This window comes from Cavia porcellus, unplaced genomic scaffold (assembly GCF_034190915.1).
Source record: "Cavia porcellus strain 051 isolate PalLab524CR breed Dunkin Hartley unplaced genomic scaffold, mCavPor4.1 scaffold_10, whole genome shotgun sequence".
Classification (NCBI taxonomy): Eukaryota; Metazoa; Chordata; class Mammalia; order Rodentia; family Caviidae; genus Cavia; species Cavia porcellus.
Genome location: NW_026947493.1, coordinates 35,863,785 through 35,880,870, shown reverse-complemented (window position 1 = coordinate 35,880,870; position 17,086 = coordinate 35,863,785). Strand labels below are relative to the sequence as shown.

The 17,086-nt window shown below is 39.1% G+C and overlaps 1 protein-coding gene across 13 annotated transcripts in view; it reads left to right on the top strand.

Annotated features, from left to right (window-relative positions):
• Window positions 1-17,086, top strand: part of Erc2 (ELKS/RAB6-interacting/CAST family member 2) — a 1,000,708-nt gene that overhangs the window by 822,065 nt on the left and 161,557 nt on the right. For 5 of the 13 annotated variants that reach the window (XR_010050129.1, XR_010050130.1, XM_063257305.1 and 2 more), the window contains one exon: window positions 13,785-13,850. The exons of the other annotated variants lie outside the window; for them this stretch is intronic. Coding sequence is in view for 3 of the 5 variants with exons in the window: in XM_063257305.1 (XP_063113375.1) it covers window positions 13,785-13,811 (27 nt within the window). In the remaining 2 variants the exon portion in view is untranslated. The remainder of the gene's footprint in view (window positions 1-13,784; window positions 13,851-17,086) is intronic. 13 annotated transcript variants of the gene reach the window in all.

Here is a 17,086-nt window from a genome sequence, read left to right as displayed (position 1 = left end):
TTTGCTGGGGGAGAAAGTGTTTTTTATGCCTCTAAAACTTCAGATGACTCTGTTTTCCTTTTGCTCATGTAACTTGCCTCCCAGAGATGCTCATCTCCAAGACATTTTGCCAGTAGAGCAACCAGGAAGATCTGATAATACATAACATTAGAAACCTCCCCAGAAGGGTGCAGAGGGCAGCTGGTGATACAACTCCCCAGCCCCAAGCTCTGTCCTACATTCACACCCCGAAGCATTTAGGGTCTCCGGTGTTTGCATGAGACATTTAGATTTCAGAAGCTAAGTGAAGAAAGGCACTAGTTTATTGATTTTAGTATTCAAAAATAGCTCTTGGTTTGGACATTAGAAAGTTGAGCTATTAATTTTATGTTATGAGTGAGTCTATTTTTCTTTGGGTTTGGTTTTATTTAACTCTTACGACCTCCTCACACTCTCATTATAGCATACCTGGTATTCTGCAAACTAACTAAATCTCTTATTCTTGGTATGCTGGACTATCTTTCCTGCTTGATGAGCCCTCTTATGGTTGTCTATAAACATCATCAGAGGGCAAAAATAACTCCCTATGTGGGAGATGACTTCTCAGAAGAGTTGGGACTCCATGAAGAGTATATGGCTTAGGCATGGCCCTGGGACCTCGGACACACCTTTCTTACTGCGGCTGCCAAGAGGATGGTGATGGCCTCCACTGTCACTTCTACCACGTCAGTGAATGTGCTTGGTGTCCCCTGGACATAGAGGCAGGTAGCTTCAGCTTTCTCTCAGAGAGAAATTCATACTCCAGGAGGGAGGAGTACTGGCTGGAATCCTGCTGCAAACTTTGAGTGACAGTTCATGGTGACAGTGAAACACCTCTAATCAGTAGGACTTTATGGTTTTAAATTAGAGTCACCAAGGCTATAGTGCTCTGTTGCTCTACCCTTTCAATCAGTGAAAGGGAGACTTAGGCAGGGGATCTGGGTATGAGGTTAGGTTGGCTCCAGTCTCAGGAACAGCTAGATCTCCTGGGCCAGATGCTCTTTAGACTAAGTGTTGCTATTCCTTGTACTGGAGATTTGAGATTTGGCCAATATACCAACAGCTAATATATCAATATGTGCATTGCTCTAAAGTTCAGTCCAGAGAATAATAGTTTTTAAAGGCTAAGGAAGTTTTTCCAATTGATCAAACCCTAAACATGGTTGTGCAAGCCATGTGTACTAACAAATGACATACAAGTGCTTCTTAGGAGAGTATGACAGACATATCAACATGTGACAGTGTCAGTCTTAATAAAGGATTAATTTGGACTCATTTTAAACCAGCTGCCCATAATGTACCTAAGTTAGCTGAGCTGATTTAAAGGAGGAAGATCTCTTCAAGGGTTCCTGATTCTGTTCCTGTGAATCTTCTGGCCCTGGCTTTCTGTAGATCTCAGGGTTGAACAACAGTGTCTTCTAGAATAGGAACAACAAGTGTTGACATTGCCTCCTAAGCTTTGTTAAGAGATCAGAAGAGAAAAGGAGGAAATATATAATATTCAGTAACTTAGCTATATTTCTGCAGAAAACTCATTTTACTGTTGGAAATTCAAGTACTGCCAGACACTTGCAGAATTATATTCTTTTTCCATTTCTCCCCTGTCCTTTTCTTCTTTACTAAAAAGTTTGATTTCTCCTTGTGAGAAACTCAATCCAAGTATTGTAAGTCTAGTCCTGCATTTCCCATAGTAACTTTCAGAACATTAGTCCCATGAGGGAACTTTTGAGACAAAAGATTCAGTGGGTAAAGTATTTTGGGAAAGTGTTGCATATTTTAGCTCTATCTTCCAGCATCCTTATGCAATTTTATCAAAAAATCTAAAAAGTCATACAAAGAGAAAACTCTTCATTTTTATTTAATTCATTTTTCAGATTTACTTAATCATGGAGTTTTTTTCTTTTCTAGCAACATCTATGCTTTGAAAAGCAGTATTCTCAAAATATCAGATGGAAAAAGAGACTATGTAGTTTAAAACAAGATGGATCAGTTTCCAGCAATTTTTTTCAGAAGGCAAACTTTTTAGACAGCTTCTTCTGTGCTTTGCAAAGTAAAAAAATGAAAATGCTTCTTTATTTATTGTGTTTATTTCATAAGATATCTTCTTAAAGGCTCTAATACCTGATAATGAATTATTCCTCTCCAGTAATTTTGCATATCTAATCTAAGTGAGGTTCCAGAAAGCCAAGGACAGTTGTAAACACACAACCCATCATTAATTGTATAGGAGCTTGAAAAGAGGAGATGGGACAATTTGGAGAAGCCATGAGAAATCAGTACAGGCCCTCTACCTGCCTTCATCATCAGTATCCTTTACTTTTCTTTTATTACCCTTCCCTCCTTAAAGTATATCAAAGTTGTCAGGCCTCTATGCCTTTTCTTTCTGTAGGCATCATGTTCTTATTTTCCTCGAGGAAATTTATATTTTAGGTAACTGTTTCTTTAGTTCTCAGGCATAAACTAACCCATCAATAAGAAAGGACTGAGTCAGAGTGAGCCCCATGCTCCCGCCATGTAAAATGCCAATACTGTTGAGGCCACCTCTTCACACGTTTCTGTACTTAGTGTTATGTTCAGTGCTCTTTAAGGGCATAGATTTTACAGCTTTTTTTTTTTTTTAATGAAAAATACACTTGCCTCTGTTAAAACATCTGCCATTGTGCTTATAGTAGAGGATCCTAAAGAATTAAACATTTTAGGGCTGAAAACTCTAAGCTATGTATTTTTGAAAGTGGGAAAAAGAACTCTTCTTTTCCTCTTTCATTAAATGGAAATACTCACTCACAGGAGTTGGGAAATTCAAAGGTTTTTGCCACCTTCGGGACTTTCAGACCCTATTTAAAATTTGAATTTCACATTTTACTTACAAAAATCCTGCTTCTAAACAAGGGCTTTAACACTTATTAGAAGAACCACAGAAAAATTTGGTTTGATTTCATATTTTATATTCATGCACTCCAAAATACATTCACATCTGTCTGGCCTTCATTAGGCACTCAGTAGAGGTCTGTTTAGTGAACTGTTCCTTCAGGAAATAGAAAAGATAGGTGAGAGTATTCCATTGTAGAAGTAAAGAATTGGTGCCCAGAGAAGTTACTAATGGTTCAAAGACACAAAACTGAAAACTAATTGGCTCAGAGTGAAGGTCTGAGCCTCTGAATGCTCTATGAGGTATAATGGAAAATATTGCAAATTGTTTAAGAATATTTACTTCAGTAAAAGATGCATGGGTATTTAAACACTCCCCTGACTTTGAATGTACTAACTCCATCATTTTTGCCACTTTCTGTCACAGTTCTGAAAGTGCTGTTTTATATATTTAGTTGCCCTGCCATGGCTCCCTTAACATTCCAAAGTGATTCCAAGTGTTTCCCTTTCACAGTCACTTTGACTTTGGGGGAGATCCAGAAGTTGCATGGTGCCAAGTCTGGTTAGTAAGATGAGGACACACTGTCATGGTTTTATAAATCTTTATCTTTGTTGGGTGGCACTTACCAGTAGCATGCACCAGATTTTTGGTCATACCTTAATCAAAATCTGAACAAGAACTTCCAGAATGGTTTCAGAAAGTGGTAAGAACAATAGAATAGTGTGTTCAAAGTGTATATGTGTCTTGGAGGGGGACAATGTTCTGACGGGGATTAATGGCAATGTGTCTTTTACTGTAATTAAATTTTCTTAATTTAAACATTCATCATATATTTTGATCACACTTCGCATGTTGTCAGTAAACCTCTTTGGGTGTCCATATGGATGTCTTTGTGCAGCTATGTGTACTTAATGTTTGCTCAATAACCGACAATCATATCTACTTTTTCCTGAATGAAAGTATATTTTTCCTTACAACATTGAATTGTACATTTTATTTTATCTTGAGTTACTTTGAAAAGTTAAAGGGTTATCAAATTTCTTTTCATTTGCCCCATATTTTGTTGTCTTTATTTCCATTCTTCTGTTTTGTGTCTGTTCCTTTCACACAGACACACACGCACACGCACACACAGATACACATTTCTCATGTTCCTCTTGTCTCTTCTCTACTCTTGCTATTCTTTTGCCAATGAAAATGAGGCTTCCTGCATACTCACTTACTGCCTTGAAATCACAAAAACAAGATCCTCCAGCCATAGAGAGAAATTGCTCCAGGTCACAGGAGGCTCTTGGAAATGGACTTCCAGGACCGCCTTCCCTTACCCACTGACCCATGGGCTTCTGCACTTACAAGGGCCTGGGGCAAGCAAACCCCACCCTTCAAGCCAAGTGAAAGATATTTCTCCTAGCTAGCAACTGCCATCCACTCGTCAGGGTGTAGGCAATACCTTCATAGTGACCGTCTTCTAGCAGAAGCTCAGTTTTCCACTGAGAATTTTTAATTTTAGATTCTCTGTTCCGCTGATCTAGTCCTATAAAAGTCATTGCACAAATATAAACATTATTCACTCCACTTGTCAGTTTCCAGAATCTGCAGATATAAATAGTGCTTATTGGTCCTTTCTTGGCTGCTCCTGATTATTTTGTGGTCCCATCAAGTGTTGGCTCCCAGCCAAGATGTGAATTGTATACTACTGGACACGTGTGTCAGAACACTGAATGTCCACTTCCATTTTCTGCTGATCATTTTCTAGAATTCTACTTAAAATGTACATCATTTTGCCATAAGCTATCAAGCAACTTGGTCACTGAAGAACCCAGGCCAGGATTTGGCCATCTTTTCAAACAGGGGTTATGGGACAGATACCCAGATTATATTTCAAGATATAATAAAATGATCCCATTGACCTAAATCACAGTGATTATGGAAATCTTTTTTGTTTCTGTTTATAGATCCTAGATTCTTACATGTAGGCAGATGTACAGAAAATTGAAACCATGCTCAGATTCAAAAAGACTTAATGTCTTGATTTTAAGATTTCAGGTCCCAAACCATGTTTTCCTTCCCCTCTCCTACTGGCTATAGGGCCATGAGGTCAAACAAGAAAATAAAATCAGGGTTCCCATTTTCTCCCACTTCTCTTTATGCAGCACATATCTGAGCTTCAAGTAGCTGCTTCCATATTGAATTAGTCAGTATCCCACAGAGCATTCCCACAGGAGGGGAATTTCCAGCCACATCTACAAATAGGGCCTCACTGAGGCATCTCCAGTCCCCTGTGATTCCAGCTTGCACATCTATCTGCTAAAACTCACCTACTTTTTTTCCCTCCCTCCTCTCCTCCTCCTCCTCCTTCTTGGGTTCTTGACTTTGTATTTCATCTGCAAAAAATTGGCAAAGTCCCATTATCCACCTGCAGGATGAAAGAGACCTAGCTCTTCATTCTAGCCTCCATGACTTTTCAGAATGTCAGCTCAAGGCCCTGAGCTCCTTCTGTCTCTGCCTCTCTGTAAAAATCAGGATAGACTTTATGACTGATCTTCTGCTTTCTTTGCAGTCTTACCAGCAGATCAGCCAAAATGAAGCCCTTTGAATTCTAGCAAACAGATGAGGGGTTTAACTTATTCTATTGCCCCCAGAAGATAGATCCTCTATGTAGAGTTGTTATCCCCAGCTTTTGGTTAGGAAGGAAAAAAAAAAGAATTTATTTTATGTTTTGAGGTTAAATGAATGTGGAATAAATGTATACATAGCGTCCTGTGTGTATATATGTATGTATTGCTGTATGTCAGATGGACTCAGGACTTTTCCACATATGGAAGAGTTTCACAAGATCATTTTTGACTAGAAATTTCTCTCCCTAACTTCCCCTGAGTGCATGTTTGAGTATACATTATATATACTTTCATATAAATGTATGCATGTAAATATATTTTCACATTTTGTATATAGAAAAAAATAACCATCATCTAGCATAGCTTACTGAAGTATAGTTACAGAACAGCCAGAGACCCAAAAGTTTCTAGTATTCTGTGGCAGTAATCTGATAAGAAAAGTTACAAGTTTTAGGCTTTTAATATCAGTTTCCAGCTAAGATACTATACCCACAGCTTGCCTGAAGAAAAGATGATAGATTTCTTTCTTTTTGGCATTTCAAATTTGATTTCATGGCCCATTTCCTGGAAGAAACCTAGAATTTTGGCTTCATATAGAGCTGAAGCCTTTGAGTTCAACAGTCCATGAAGAACCTCATGTTGGTACTGAGGTTTATTGGGTGGGAGAAGGGTTCAGAGGCCACTCATGTGCTAGTCCTCTCAGAACTGGGGCCAGTAGTATTCTAACATGCACTTGCCAGTAAATCCCTGAACCTTTTGCCTCTTTTCCAGTACTTCTGAATGTAGAAGGTATTATGTTTAAAACAGCAGATTTTTATTAAAAAGTGTATGAGACAAATAGCACGATTTGTCACTGTTTTCATTATCTCCTAAAGGGCTACTAAAACCCCTCACCATTAAAACTTGACCCAGACAGTCTATGTGACTTCTCACCCTTGGGAAGTACAGGTGGCAGTTTATTTCTTTGCTTGTTTTTAAGAGCTCTGGAATGACCCTCTGTGAGGCACAGGTAAAGAAGGGAATGGGGACACTTGTCTAAGCTGCTGTTGGGGGAGGTATTCTGCTCCTCCTTCCTCTGCTGGTAGTCCCCTGTTCCTCACAGCTGCCCAAGGGGAGGCAGACAGGGGAAGCAGCCGTGGGGAAGACAGCTCCACAGATAAGCGGGTTATTACCAAAGCCCTTAATGTGGGTGCGATGTTAATTCCTTACGTGTGAGTACACGAGGGCGTGATTTGATAAACCCTGCCAGGTAGGGTCGTTGTGTACAGAGAAAGACAGAGCTCCTTAATGCACTGGGATCCTCTGGTTAGAAAAGGATTTTTTCCTAAAAGGAATCTTGAGTCCTTTAAAGATTTCAGTCTTAACTCTATTTTGGGTAAAGTAGAGTTTTTTCCACTATAACTAATTTGTGTAAGTTTTACATGTTGTTTGCAGTATTAGGATTTCATTAAGAGATTTGTTGCAGCAGCTCTGAATCAATAAGGGTTTTCAGACACTGGCTTGTAGATAGAACTCATCTTGGCAGCATCAGAGGCTTGACTCCTCTTCAACCTGCTGCTCTAATCTAGTCCCCTTTGTCTAAGAGGCAGCATTTCAGCTCCTCCACTGAAAACCGATGGCCAACCTTAAAGTATTGGAAAACAGTGAATTTCATTTCATATTGCTAAATATAATTGTCTTTCTCTTTCTCTTTTTTTTTCTCTTGATATAATGAGGATCTTGTTTGACTTACACACTCCAAGTGTTTACAGGTCTCTAAATGCAAGAGAATAGAGAAAAAGGAGTTGAAAACATCCTTTCTCCATATACTGGATACACTCCCAAATTCTGTTAGCCATTTCAAAAAACATCCTATTTATGTATTAGTGACATTTTAAAAATTCTAATTTGAACATCTATTTATCAGTGATCAGAATAAATGCTAGCTTTGACAGTCCAGAGATACTAAAATATTTAAGAATAATTTTATACATTACCAATTTTTTTTTTGTCTTTTTCATTTTTATCGGTACCGGGGATTGAACTCGCGACTGCCTGCTTGCAAGGCAGGTGCTTATGCCGCTGAGCTAAATCCCCAGCCCCCCAAATTATTTTTATATGTCCCATTTTGCCTTTCACATTGGTATAATAACAAATAATTTGTGGCAAAACATAGTAGCAAGTCTTGAAAGCTAGCAAGAGGAACAATGTTCCCAGTTATTTTTGGATAAGTCCTTAACACCTACAAAGTCATTCAATATGCATTCTCCAACTTAGTTCTCACAGCAACCATATGAGTGTCATTGCTAACATATAGTCCCATTTTCTCTTTCAGCAACTGAGAAGATGAAAAGTCAAAAGGCTAGGAGATTTGGTTGCCTTACTAGTGAAGAAATGGTAGAAACAGTCATATTTAAAACACAATTCTCACTGCATTTGACAAAGCCTAGTGTTAATGATTGATGTATGAAGAAGCAAAAATAAGGCCTGTAATCACTGCCATCCATTTTTATGGTTATCTGGCAGTGGCTCAGCTCTTAGCAAATGTTGGCTGTCAGCTCCCAACAATACTAATTGGCCAGTGTGGAGTCTTCCAGCAGCCCCTTCTTCAGGTGGGCATCTTGATTCTTCAGCTGAGAGCACTAGCACATGCTCCAGGGATCGGCTTGTCAAAATTCCATTTGCTTGAAGGAAATGGAAAACTAGTGTCTTTAAGTTTTCTGGTAATGATGCTACTAAAACCAAACTGAAAAAGCTCCTAATATGCTTATTAGAAATGAAGGAAAAGGCCACTGTCAAATTCCTGTTTTCAGGAGATTGGCAGAGAGGTCCTCCTAAGGTGCACCTGCTGGGAAGAACCATCCGGACCACAGGCTGTCTAGTCTTTGCCTCTCCTCACAGGTGCCCCAGTGTGCCTTTTAAAATATGGACAATGCCTATCACCTCCTACCTCAGCCAGTGCAGTTTCAGCTTCCACCAGAGGGGGTTGGAAGTGTAAGCCAGGGATGTGACTATACAGTAGAATGGGTAAGAAGTCATTCTGAGGAAACATGATTAGTAGTCCTGGCAACCCTAAGGAACTCTAAAATCCAGACAGCACTCTCAGAGGAGTCCAGCCACTCAACTGAACAAGAACTGAGCCCTCCTTAGTTACTCACCTAGAAATTCAGAGGTACCTTGATACTCTTCCTTAGGTTGTTCAATGAGGTGTGGTGAATACCACAGTGACAAGTACTAAACAAATAATTTTGGTTAGAAAAGGTGGCAAGTCAAGAGGCAGTCAACATCTTTGCATTCTGGCTTATATGTTGAGTACCAAACAAACAATGAGTACCAGGACAGAATTTTTGCATCTGAATGCCTTAAGTACCAAATCTGATGAGTTTCAAAACAACTGAATGCCAAGGTTTAACTGTATTTGTTAAGTTCCCATGTCTCAGTTCTCATGGGGCAGTATCAAGGAAGTGGAGGTGGGGCAACCCATTCAGGACCCTTTCTGTCTCTTTCTTGGATTGAAGTTTTATTTCTCTCACTAAATATATCCTGCTTAAAAAAAAAAAAAAAAGGAAGTGGAGGTGCTGTTTCCCTCAGCGCCTTAACATTGTAGGGAGGAGCGCTGTTGATATGTCCACATACACAGCTTTCACTGCCCTGAGAGGATCCTTTCTTCAAGGGTCAGAAGGACCCACCTTGAGCTGTATCATTGTCCTCCACTTAAGATCTTCATCAGCTCAATAAGAGAGTAGTACAGGGTTCACACAGAACCAGCATTTGGGGTCAAAATGAGCTTTTCTTTCTGTGAGTCTGCAGTTCATTTGGCAGAGTAAGAGAGTATACTTTGTGGATAGACAGATTGTAATCAGACCTTGGTGCCACATCTCCTGGGTGGGTGTCCTTGATGAGCTACTTGATGATATTCCTCTCTGAGTCTTCCTTCTGCCATCTGCACAGAGCTTTTTGACACCTGTGTATCGAGGTCACAGTGAAACTTGGTAAGGACGCATAGACAGCTGTCTGCATCCTCTGACCTAGAGAAAGCACTAGTAAGTGTTGAGTCTTCCTGGTTCAGATCTGAAATAAGCTAGCATTTATATCCAAATAGAACCAGAAACAGTTGTCAGAACCTGGCTAGCACTTTTCTAGTATTTGGGGCATGTGTCTGCTAATGAGCTCTACAGGCATAATAGACATAAGTCACTTAAAATTGTGCCTCATTGCCTGAACAGACATCTGTCTATGGAATAAGCATTGCAGAAGGCAGAAGACATCAAAGAACAGTCTCTAGGGGGAAGGTCTTCCAGGTCTAGATTTAAATCTGGAAGAATACTCGGTGTCGTTATGACGCACTGTGCCTTTCTTGCTCTGGGCAAGCCTATAGTTGCAATTGCCTGGAGGATCCATTTTGGTTGAAACCAAGCTCAGGGCATATTGTAAATGCCACAGTGTGGCCTTACTTTTGTGACTTGCATGGGCAAGGCTTGCTGAGTGCTGGGCTTACATTATGACTTGAAATGGGGCTGAGGATGGGTCTGTCCACAATAGACCTGGGTACAGCCAGAGCAATTGTCCTGCAAGGAAGCCAGGGTGAGCGTCCTGGCAGTCAGCAGCTGGGTTCCCACAAAAGCAGCAGGCCATTTCAATGTGACACTTCTCTGATTCCTACATCCTTTCTAGCTAAGATAGGTATGGCAGTAAGGTCTCCACTAGGAATCTAGTCCTCCAGTTTTAAGGGAAAAAAACCAAACTATCAACTCAAAGAGAATCATAGTGATTAAAAAAAAAAAAAAGCCAGATCCAGTGATAGCCTCAGGTTTGCCTGCTGCCTATGCCTGGGGCTTCCAAATGGAGACCAGCTAAAGGTTTATTTTACCTTGAGCTATTTATGTCAGATTATAGAGTTCCTGCTCAGAGCTTCTCTGCTGTGGCTAACAAACACCCTCACAGCAGTCTCTTGTCAGTGATGACTCAGTCCCTTTGCCTTTGAATCTTGTCATCAACATACCCATAGTAAGCAGCCTATTTCGTGAGGAATTTTGTTTTATCTCAGTGTTTAGAGAATCCATTAGAGTCCAGCATCTGGGATTCCCAGGTTTCTGTCAAGACCTGCTGTCCATCACATCCTCCCTGGAGCTGTAGATCTGTGCTGAGGGTATTTGATATTTAAGCTCTCCTCCTCAGAACTTGCTGTTTCATGGCCTTTCTGATCTGAGCATCAGTCCACCTTGGACAGTCCTGGCCTCAGATGCTGGAGACACAAGTGTACAGATGACTGATGGACTGAAGGCCTTCTTCCCATGGAGGTATTTCAGCAACTTCTGGCAGAGCAGTCACTCACACAGGACACACATGGACCCAAACACCGCAGCATCCACTGCAGAGTGGACTTGGAAGCTGAAAAAAAAAAAAAAAAAAAAAGGAAATGGGCTCCCATGGGCCTGACAGATACATTTTAAAACTCCAGGTATTTTTCAGTAACTTAGCGTGAAGTTAGGGATCAAGTGACATTTACTTGTTCCTTATTGTTTTTGATACTCAGATTTATATTTCTGTATGGTGAGGAGGCTAAACAAATTAATATTTGCTCAGAAAGATGCAGGCAGCAGAGCATTCAGACAGCTGTGGCCATTTGGAAGACCTCAGGCTGACTCTCTGATTAGCTCCTGCATTTTTGTTTTTCATTCCCCAAATGAACACTCACTCTGACCAAAATCACTTGATGATGAGAATCAATTCATGTTTACATTTTGAATGCTACAGACTAGAAATGACCACTACTTTTCTTTGTTTTCTTCCAAAACTGTTACTCTTTAAAAACTAAAGTCTTTTAAAAATGCATAATATTCGAAGTCCACAAAAGGAATTTATCCACATTTCTGCCATGTTAAGTGTTAGCAAAGTTTATATTGGACTGTCATATTTCTTTACTTTATGCACTAGCATACAAGACGTCGATCTCAACATCTGGTTTTTAATAACCCTCGACATCTGGGAGCTCCTTCTATTCCTATGGTGGACTAGGAACAGTAGTGATATTGGCAGTGTATATTTTCAAGCTACAACTCCTGTCTGTTTCAATCATAATTAATTACTACATTTTATTATATTTAATTTGCTAAAAGTAATTTGCATTAGACCACCTTGTACTGTTAAGAAAGCAATGGCAGATTTCGGTGGCAGTGGTTTTTCCTTTTTTTTTTTTTTTTTTTTAAATTAAAATCTTGTCTGAGTACATTTGGAACAAATTCCATGTATATATGCTGTTAAAGGTTTTTTGTTGTTGTTATTATGTTTTAAATGCAGAATGAAATAAACTTTCTGCAAGGAAAGTTATAGCCATTTAGGAAGTGGTCAGTAGTGGCTCTGTGCTGCATTTTGTGAAAGCCTCTTATTTTTTTTTGTGACTTTGGTAAATCATAGGCTCTCTGTGCCTGGCCTGTTCCTACAGCATCAACTTTAGGGCTCAAGAACTTTATGATGAAAGCCAGGGTCTCTATGCAGAGAAACCTATTTACCCACACACCGAGCAGCATTCTGAGTTGAGCTTCAGGAGTGCCCAGCCTCTCTGAAGCCCACATATGGACATTTAGGATCTCATGTTGTAGATTTCCTTCTTTATTAACATGAAAAGGGACATCAACTTTGCTTTTCTCCAGAAACAGAGGGGAGTTCAATGAATATAGAAACATGTTTCCCCCAAGTCATGTAGGGAAAAGAGAAGTTTATTGGCAGAAGCACTTTCTAGACTATTTAGTAACATATAAACAAATAATTTTTATATAAGATTTTGCCAAAATTATCAGTATACCTCATTTTCCCCCCAAAACATTCCTATCTAAACTGTTAAGCAAAAATTCATGCTGAGTTTATAATTCAGACTCTGTAAATTCCTTAAGTAATTCAAGTCCATGCAAGATTCTTCATCTTTGGGCCACAGATCTTTTCAGCACTCTGGTAAATTCTCTGGATCTCTTTTCAGAATAGTATTTTCAAGTGTATGAAATACATTAGAGATACAAAGGAAAAGAAATATGTTGAAAATCAATCTGAAGACCACCTTTCTAAGCCTTAAGTAGATAAAAATTACTTTGGCTTATTAGCAAGACTTGGTTGAACTGTATGAAATTGCTGTTTTTCTAGATCAAAAATAATCAGATATTGTCATTTTCACATAACTTACCTCACTACTATAACAACTTAATAAAAAAAAAACTAAACGTGAGAAAATATTCTAAGCTATTTTTTTTCTATTGCTGGTTTTCAAAATAAAACCATAAATCATAGCAAAATCTGGTTTCATTGAAGATTTATTAAATGACCCTACTCCCAAATTATGTGTAATATCAGGATATGGACCACTTGGTCTAAACTGTTTTGCTTTGGTTCCCTCAGTAAACAGGAACAGTTGCTCAAAGTGGGCATATTATGATGGTAGCTATGCTCTTGTCATCAGAGTCTATTTTCCTGCATGCTGTTCACTATACCAAAAGGAAAGTGGTCAGAACCATTTTGGAAGTATTTTCAACAAGAATTCAGATAAAATTAGTTTAGAGTATTGGCAGTTGAACACAATGTTAAGTAAAACTTCCTTTCTACTAGCGTTCTACTAAATTGAACATTTACTTGCTGTCTTCTAAACTTATTTAATTGCAAATGTATAGTGGTTTTATGCAGTGTATAATAACTTTATGTAAATGTATAATAATTTCATGATGTGCACAGTCTCTTTGATATTAACAGAAAAATGCAACCTGACAAATAAGATTACAGTATATTTGAGCCTTTGTGAAATAACTAATCAGAATTATAGCATGTGACATTTGTTCCAACCAAGTAGATGCAGCTCATTTTTTTCTTTAATTCTTCTTCAGCCTTTATTGATACTTTAAACTTAAGAAAAATTAAGGGTATTTGATTACTATAATTACTTCTCTGCTTTCTTTAAAGATTTAATCTACTCATTAGGCACAGGCAGTTTGGATTGCATGCTTTCTTAAAAAAATCATCTGCTAATGTAGTCTAATTTTAATCTCTAATCCAACCTTGACAGAAGTAAGAGCTGGGTGGGGAGAATGTTTTTGTTTAGGGGTTATCATTGATATAAAACTTGGTATGCATTTGACAAGTCAGTGGTGTGGAACTTAAATGACTATGGATTTTTGGTGTCCTTGTTCTTTAAGATGAAAAATCAAAATGAAGATTCATGTGCCTTTCCAATGCATCTCAGTGTGACTAACCTTCTCTTCTTTCATTCTGGTGCTCCCCTCCTCTCTGTGCACCTCCCTACCTCGGGCCGGCGGCAGGATGACGAGGAGGGCATATGGGCATAGCCGGGCCTGTAAACCAAAGTTCCAGTTTTGTTTTGAGGGGTGAGAAACCATCTTTTATATCATTTTTCTAAACAAAAAAATGATTGCATTCTAGTGTTGTATCGTGTGTGTGCTCAGTTGTACCAGCTGATGTTTGTGATTGTGTTGTGTGTGCTACTGTGTTCTGTGAGCGCAGAATGTCCACATACCCTGACCATTCCCAAGAGCCCTATCCATCCTGCCTCACCTTCCCACCCAAGTCACATTACTGCTCTGCCTGTTGAGACTGGGTTTAGTGCAATTTGAATGTTTCTTTGTTATTTAAAATGTAAACAATGCCCTTACTACTTTTTAAGGCATGATTATTGACTCAGAAATTGTCACAATTCACCAGTTGTAGTTTTCAGCTGACCTTTTGCTTTTACCAGATATGCCAGTGTGGTGTGACTCTCATATCCTTTTGGTCATTCCAAATGTTTGGCAAGGAATAAGGAAAATGAAAATACGTATCTTCATGGAGCTTAAAGTATCATCTTCACAAAGTCTGTTTAATGGATTTTGCCATCTCTTCCATGGCAGTTATGAAAAAAACAAAAAGCTCAAGTCATAATACTGGCAAATGGGTAACTGTAACTCTTTAATTGAATAGATATACTAATATTGGAAGGTCTCACTGGTAGCATTTTACCTATTGCTTTAAAATCGGGTCTTTTTACATTGCATTCTACTTTACATAGGGATTTGCTCTTTTAAAACTGATTTTTAGCTATTAAAAACCTATTTCTGTCCTTTCTGCATTATAATTGAATAGTGGAACATGTAATTATCACGTAGTTATAAATGGAACGTTGAACTCTAGCAGATTTTGTGGCTAAGAATTGCACCTCTCCTGTGCACTGCTGGATATTTAACACTAGTCCCAAACTCCCCGGTGCTGAAGGTTCAAATGGCTATACGGAAGATACTACTGAACTTGATGACAGTGCACATGACATTTTGTTCAGAACAAGGAATGTGGTAGAGTATGTGCCAGGGTAAATTTTTCTGGTTGGAAAGTATTCCACATACAGTTCTTTTTTCTGGGACAAACATGAAATGTCACAGTCCTGGAGAATTTTGGGACAATGCTTGGGAATAATGGAAAATGTGCGCTCTTCCTCAAGTCTTGCCTCCCATAACAGGGCAGTTCAAACAGGAGAACTGCAGTCAGGGACTTGCGTGTGTTACCGTTGGGTGACAGTCCCATTGCTATTTCACGTCTTGTTTGGATCTGCTCTAGGCCTCACAACTGGGTTAGACTGCTGTCTTCAGTACTGCACAGAATGAAGGGAAGTTGGTGTGCAGACAAGACCTCTCTCCACATAGTGAGCATATGACCCCAGGTCCAGTTGCCACTGTTAATTAAAGCCGCCTTCGTGGTCGCATTCACATTCATATTCATATTCCAAGTGCGTGTCTTTCTTCTCTTTCTTGAATAAAGGGGGAAATAGTGCTGGAATTAACACTTCCAGAGTGCTTCCAAAGGGAAGGTTGTCAGTGTGCAGCCATGGGGAAACTAGAGAAATCCCTCAGATTCTGACTCTAGTAAAAACTAAGAGAAATACCACATTTGCTCACACAGAAAAACTACTAAAAGTGTAAACTGACCTAAGACAGTACTAAGTGAAGAGAAAGAGGTTTATAACATCGAAAAGCAACCCTGTGAAACCTGCCCAAAGCATGCATAAATAGGTATGGGAGGGAAAGCTCTTTGAGCTCAGTGGTTTCCTGAGCAGTAGAGCTTCTACTCCTAGGGAGCCACTTCTGTAGTAGGCACATATTAGAGTGCTAGACTGCCCTGTGTCTCTCCCTAAGTGCTAAAGATTTTATTTCCCTTTCACAAGATTCAGGACATCCTCCACATTGTTCCCCAAGATGTGACTCTGGTAGTCATCATCCCAGGAAGCAACTGTTACTCAGACTCAGAAAATCTTACTTGCTCAGGGCAAATGTTGACAGTGGTATTGAATCTCATCCCCTTTCTTTCTGTATAATGACCTCTCCACTGCAGCAAAAAACAGTATCCTCAGACAATTAGTTAATATATAATCTTACTGTAATATGTCATAGTAAATTTTATAGGCTTATAAGGAAAGCTACTTATCTTTTTTATAACTCCTTTAAACAAGTTTGTTCAGATATCCACAGGCTTTTAAAATATCTTTAAGAATTTAAATAATGAGATACTGGGGAAACCTTCTATTTTTGAACAGCCTTTACATGTTTTGAGTTGCATTATGATCTGTAAAGCCTAAGGAGACATTGAATTTATAACTAAAGATGGATAATGTAGTACATTTAAAATTAACTGTTTTGAATGTTTTGATTTATGACTCTTATAAAAGAAACATTACAAGATGTTGTTTTATTGGCATCAGTAATATGCTCATAATAGCATCAGGAGGCTCTGCTTGAACCTGGAGTTTTGGTGCTGACATGAATCATAATCTTGGAGAAGCTGCTTTAAAATTTACAACAAACTTGAATTCATCTAACAATTGTGACAACTCCTCCCTTTTTTGCCACTTCTGGATACACCCCAATATAATTTATTTGTCTCATTGTGATCACCCAAGTGTGGTATTTTCTGAGAGCACAGTGGACTGGAAAGTTTGCTTTGCTGAACAGTATTGACAGCCCCTGGACTTAGCCTTTCCTCCTTAAATGTCTTGCCTGGCCCCATCTTTGTCAGAGTGTGCCATGTGCAATCCATACTTTAAATCTCTTCTGTTATCATCCTGAAGTTCTTGATAATTTTTAAACAAAGGGCCCCACATTTTCATTTCACACTGTGCTCTATAGATTATACAGTCTGTGCTGAGGAGAGCTACTATGTATTTCTATACCCTACCTCTGGCTTTTCTCTGGCCTCTCTCTCCCTTGGCTCATGCACATCCTTGTATCCTTATGCCTAGAATTGACCTCTCTCATATTATCATTCTATTTTTCTTCTGTAAACTCCACAGGACCACATTTCCAGCATGCTGCTGTTCCCCGAGTATCCATGCAATGTTTATCTAACCACTGTCCTCTCACTACCCCACAGCTCCCCCAACATTTGACTTTGTAAATGTGCTCTGGAGCCTTAAATGTATTTCATGTCTCAATTTGTGAAAATACAGAAAAAGCAGCTGTTCAGTTATCCATAACCGTCCTTCAGGAAAATCCGTCTCATGTGGCAATCATTTATGTCAATAAATAACTCTTCTTTTGCCATTGAATGAAGGTGCTTGCCTTGAGCCCCCAAGAGGAGCTAT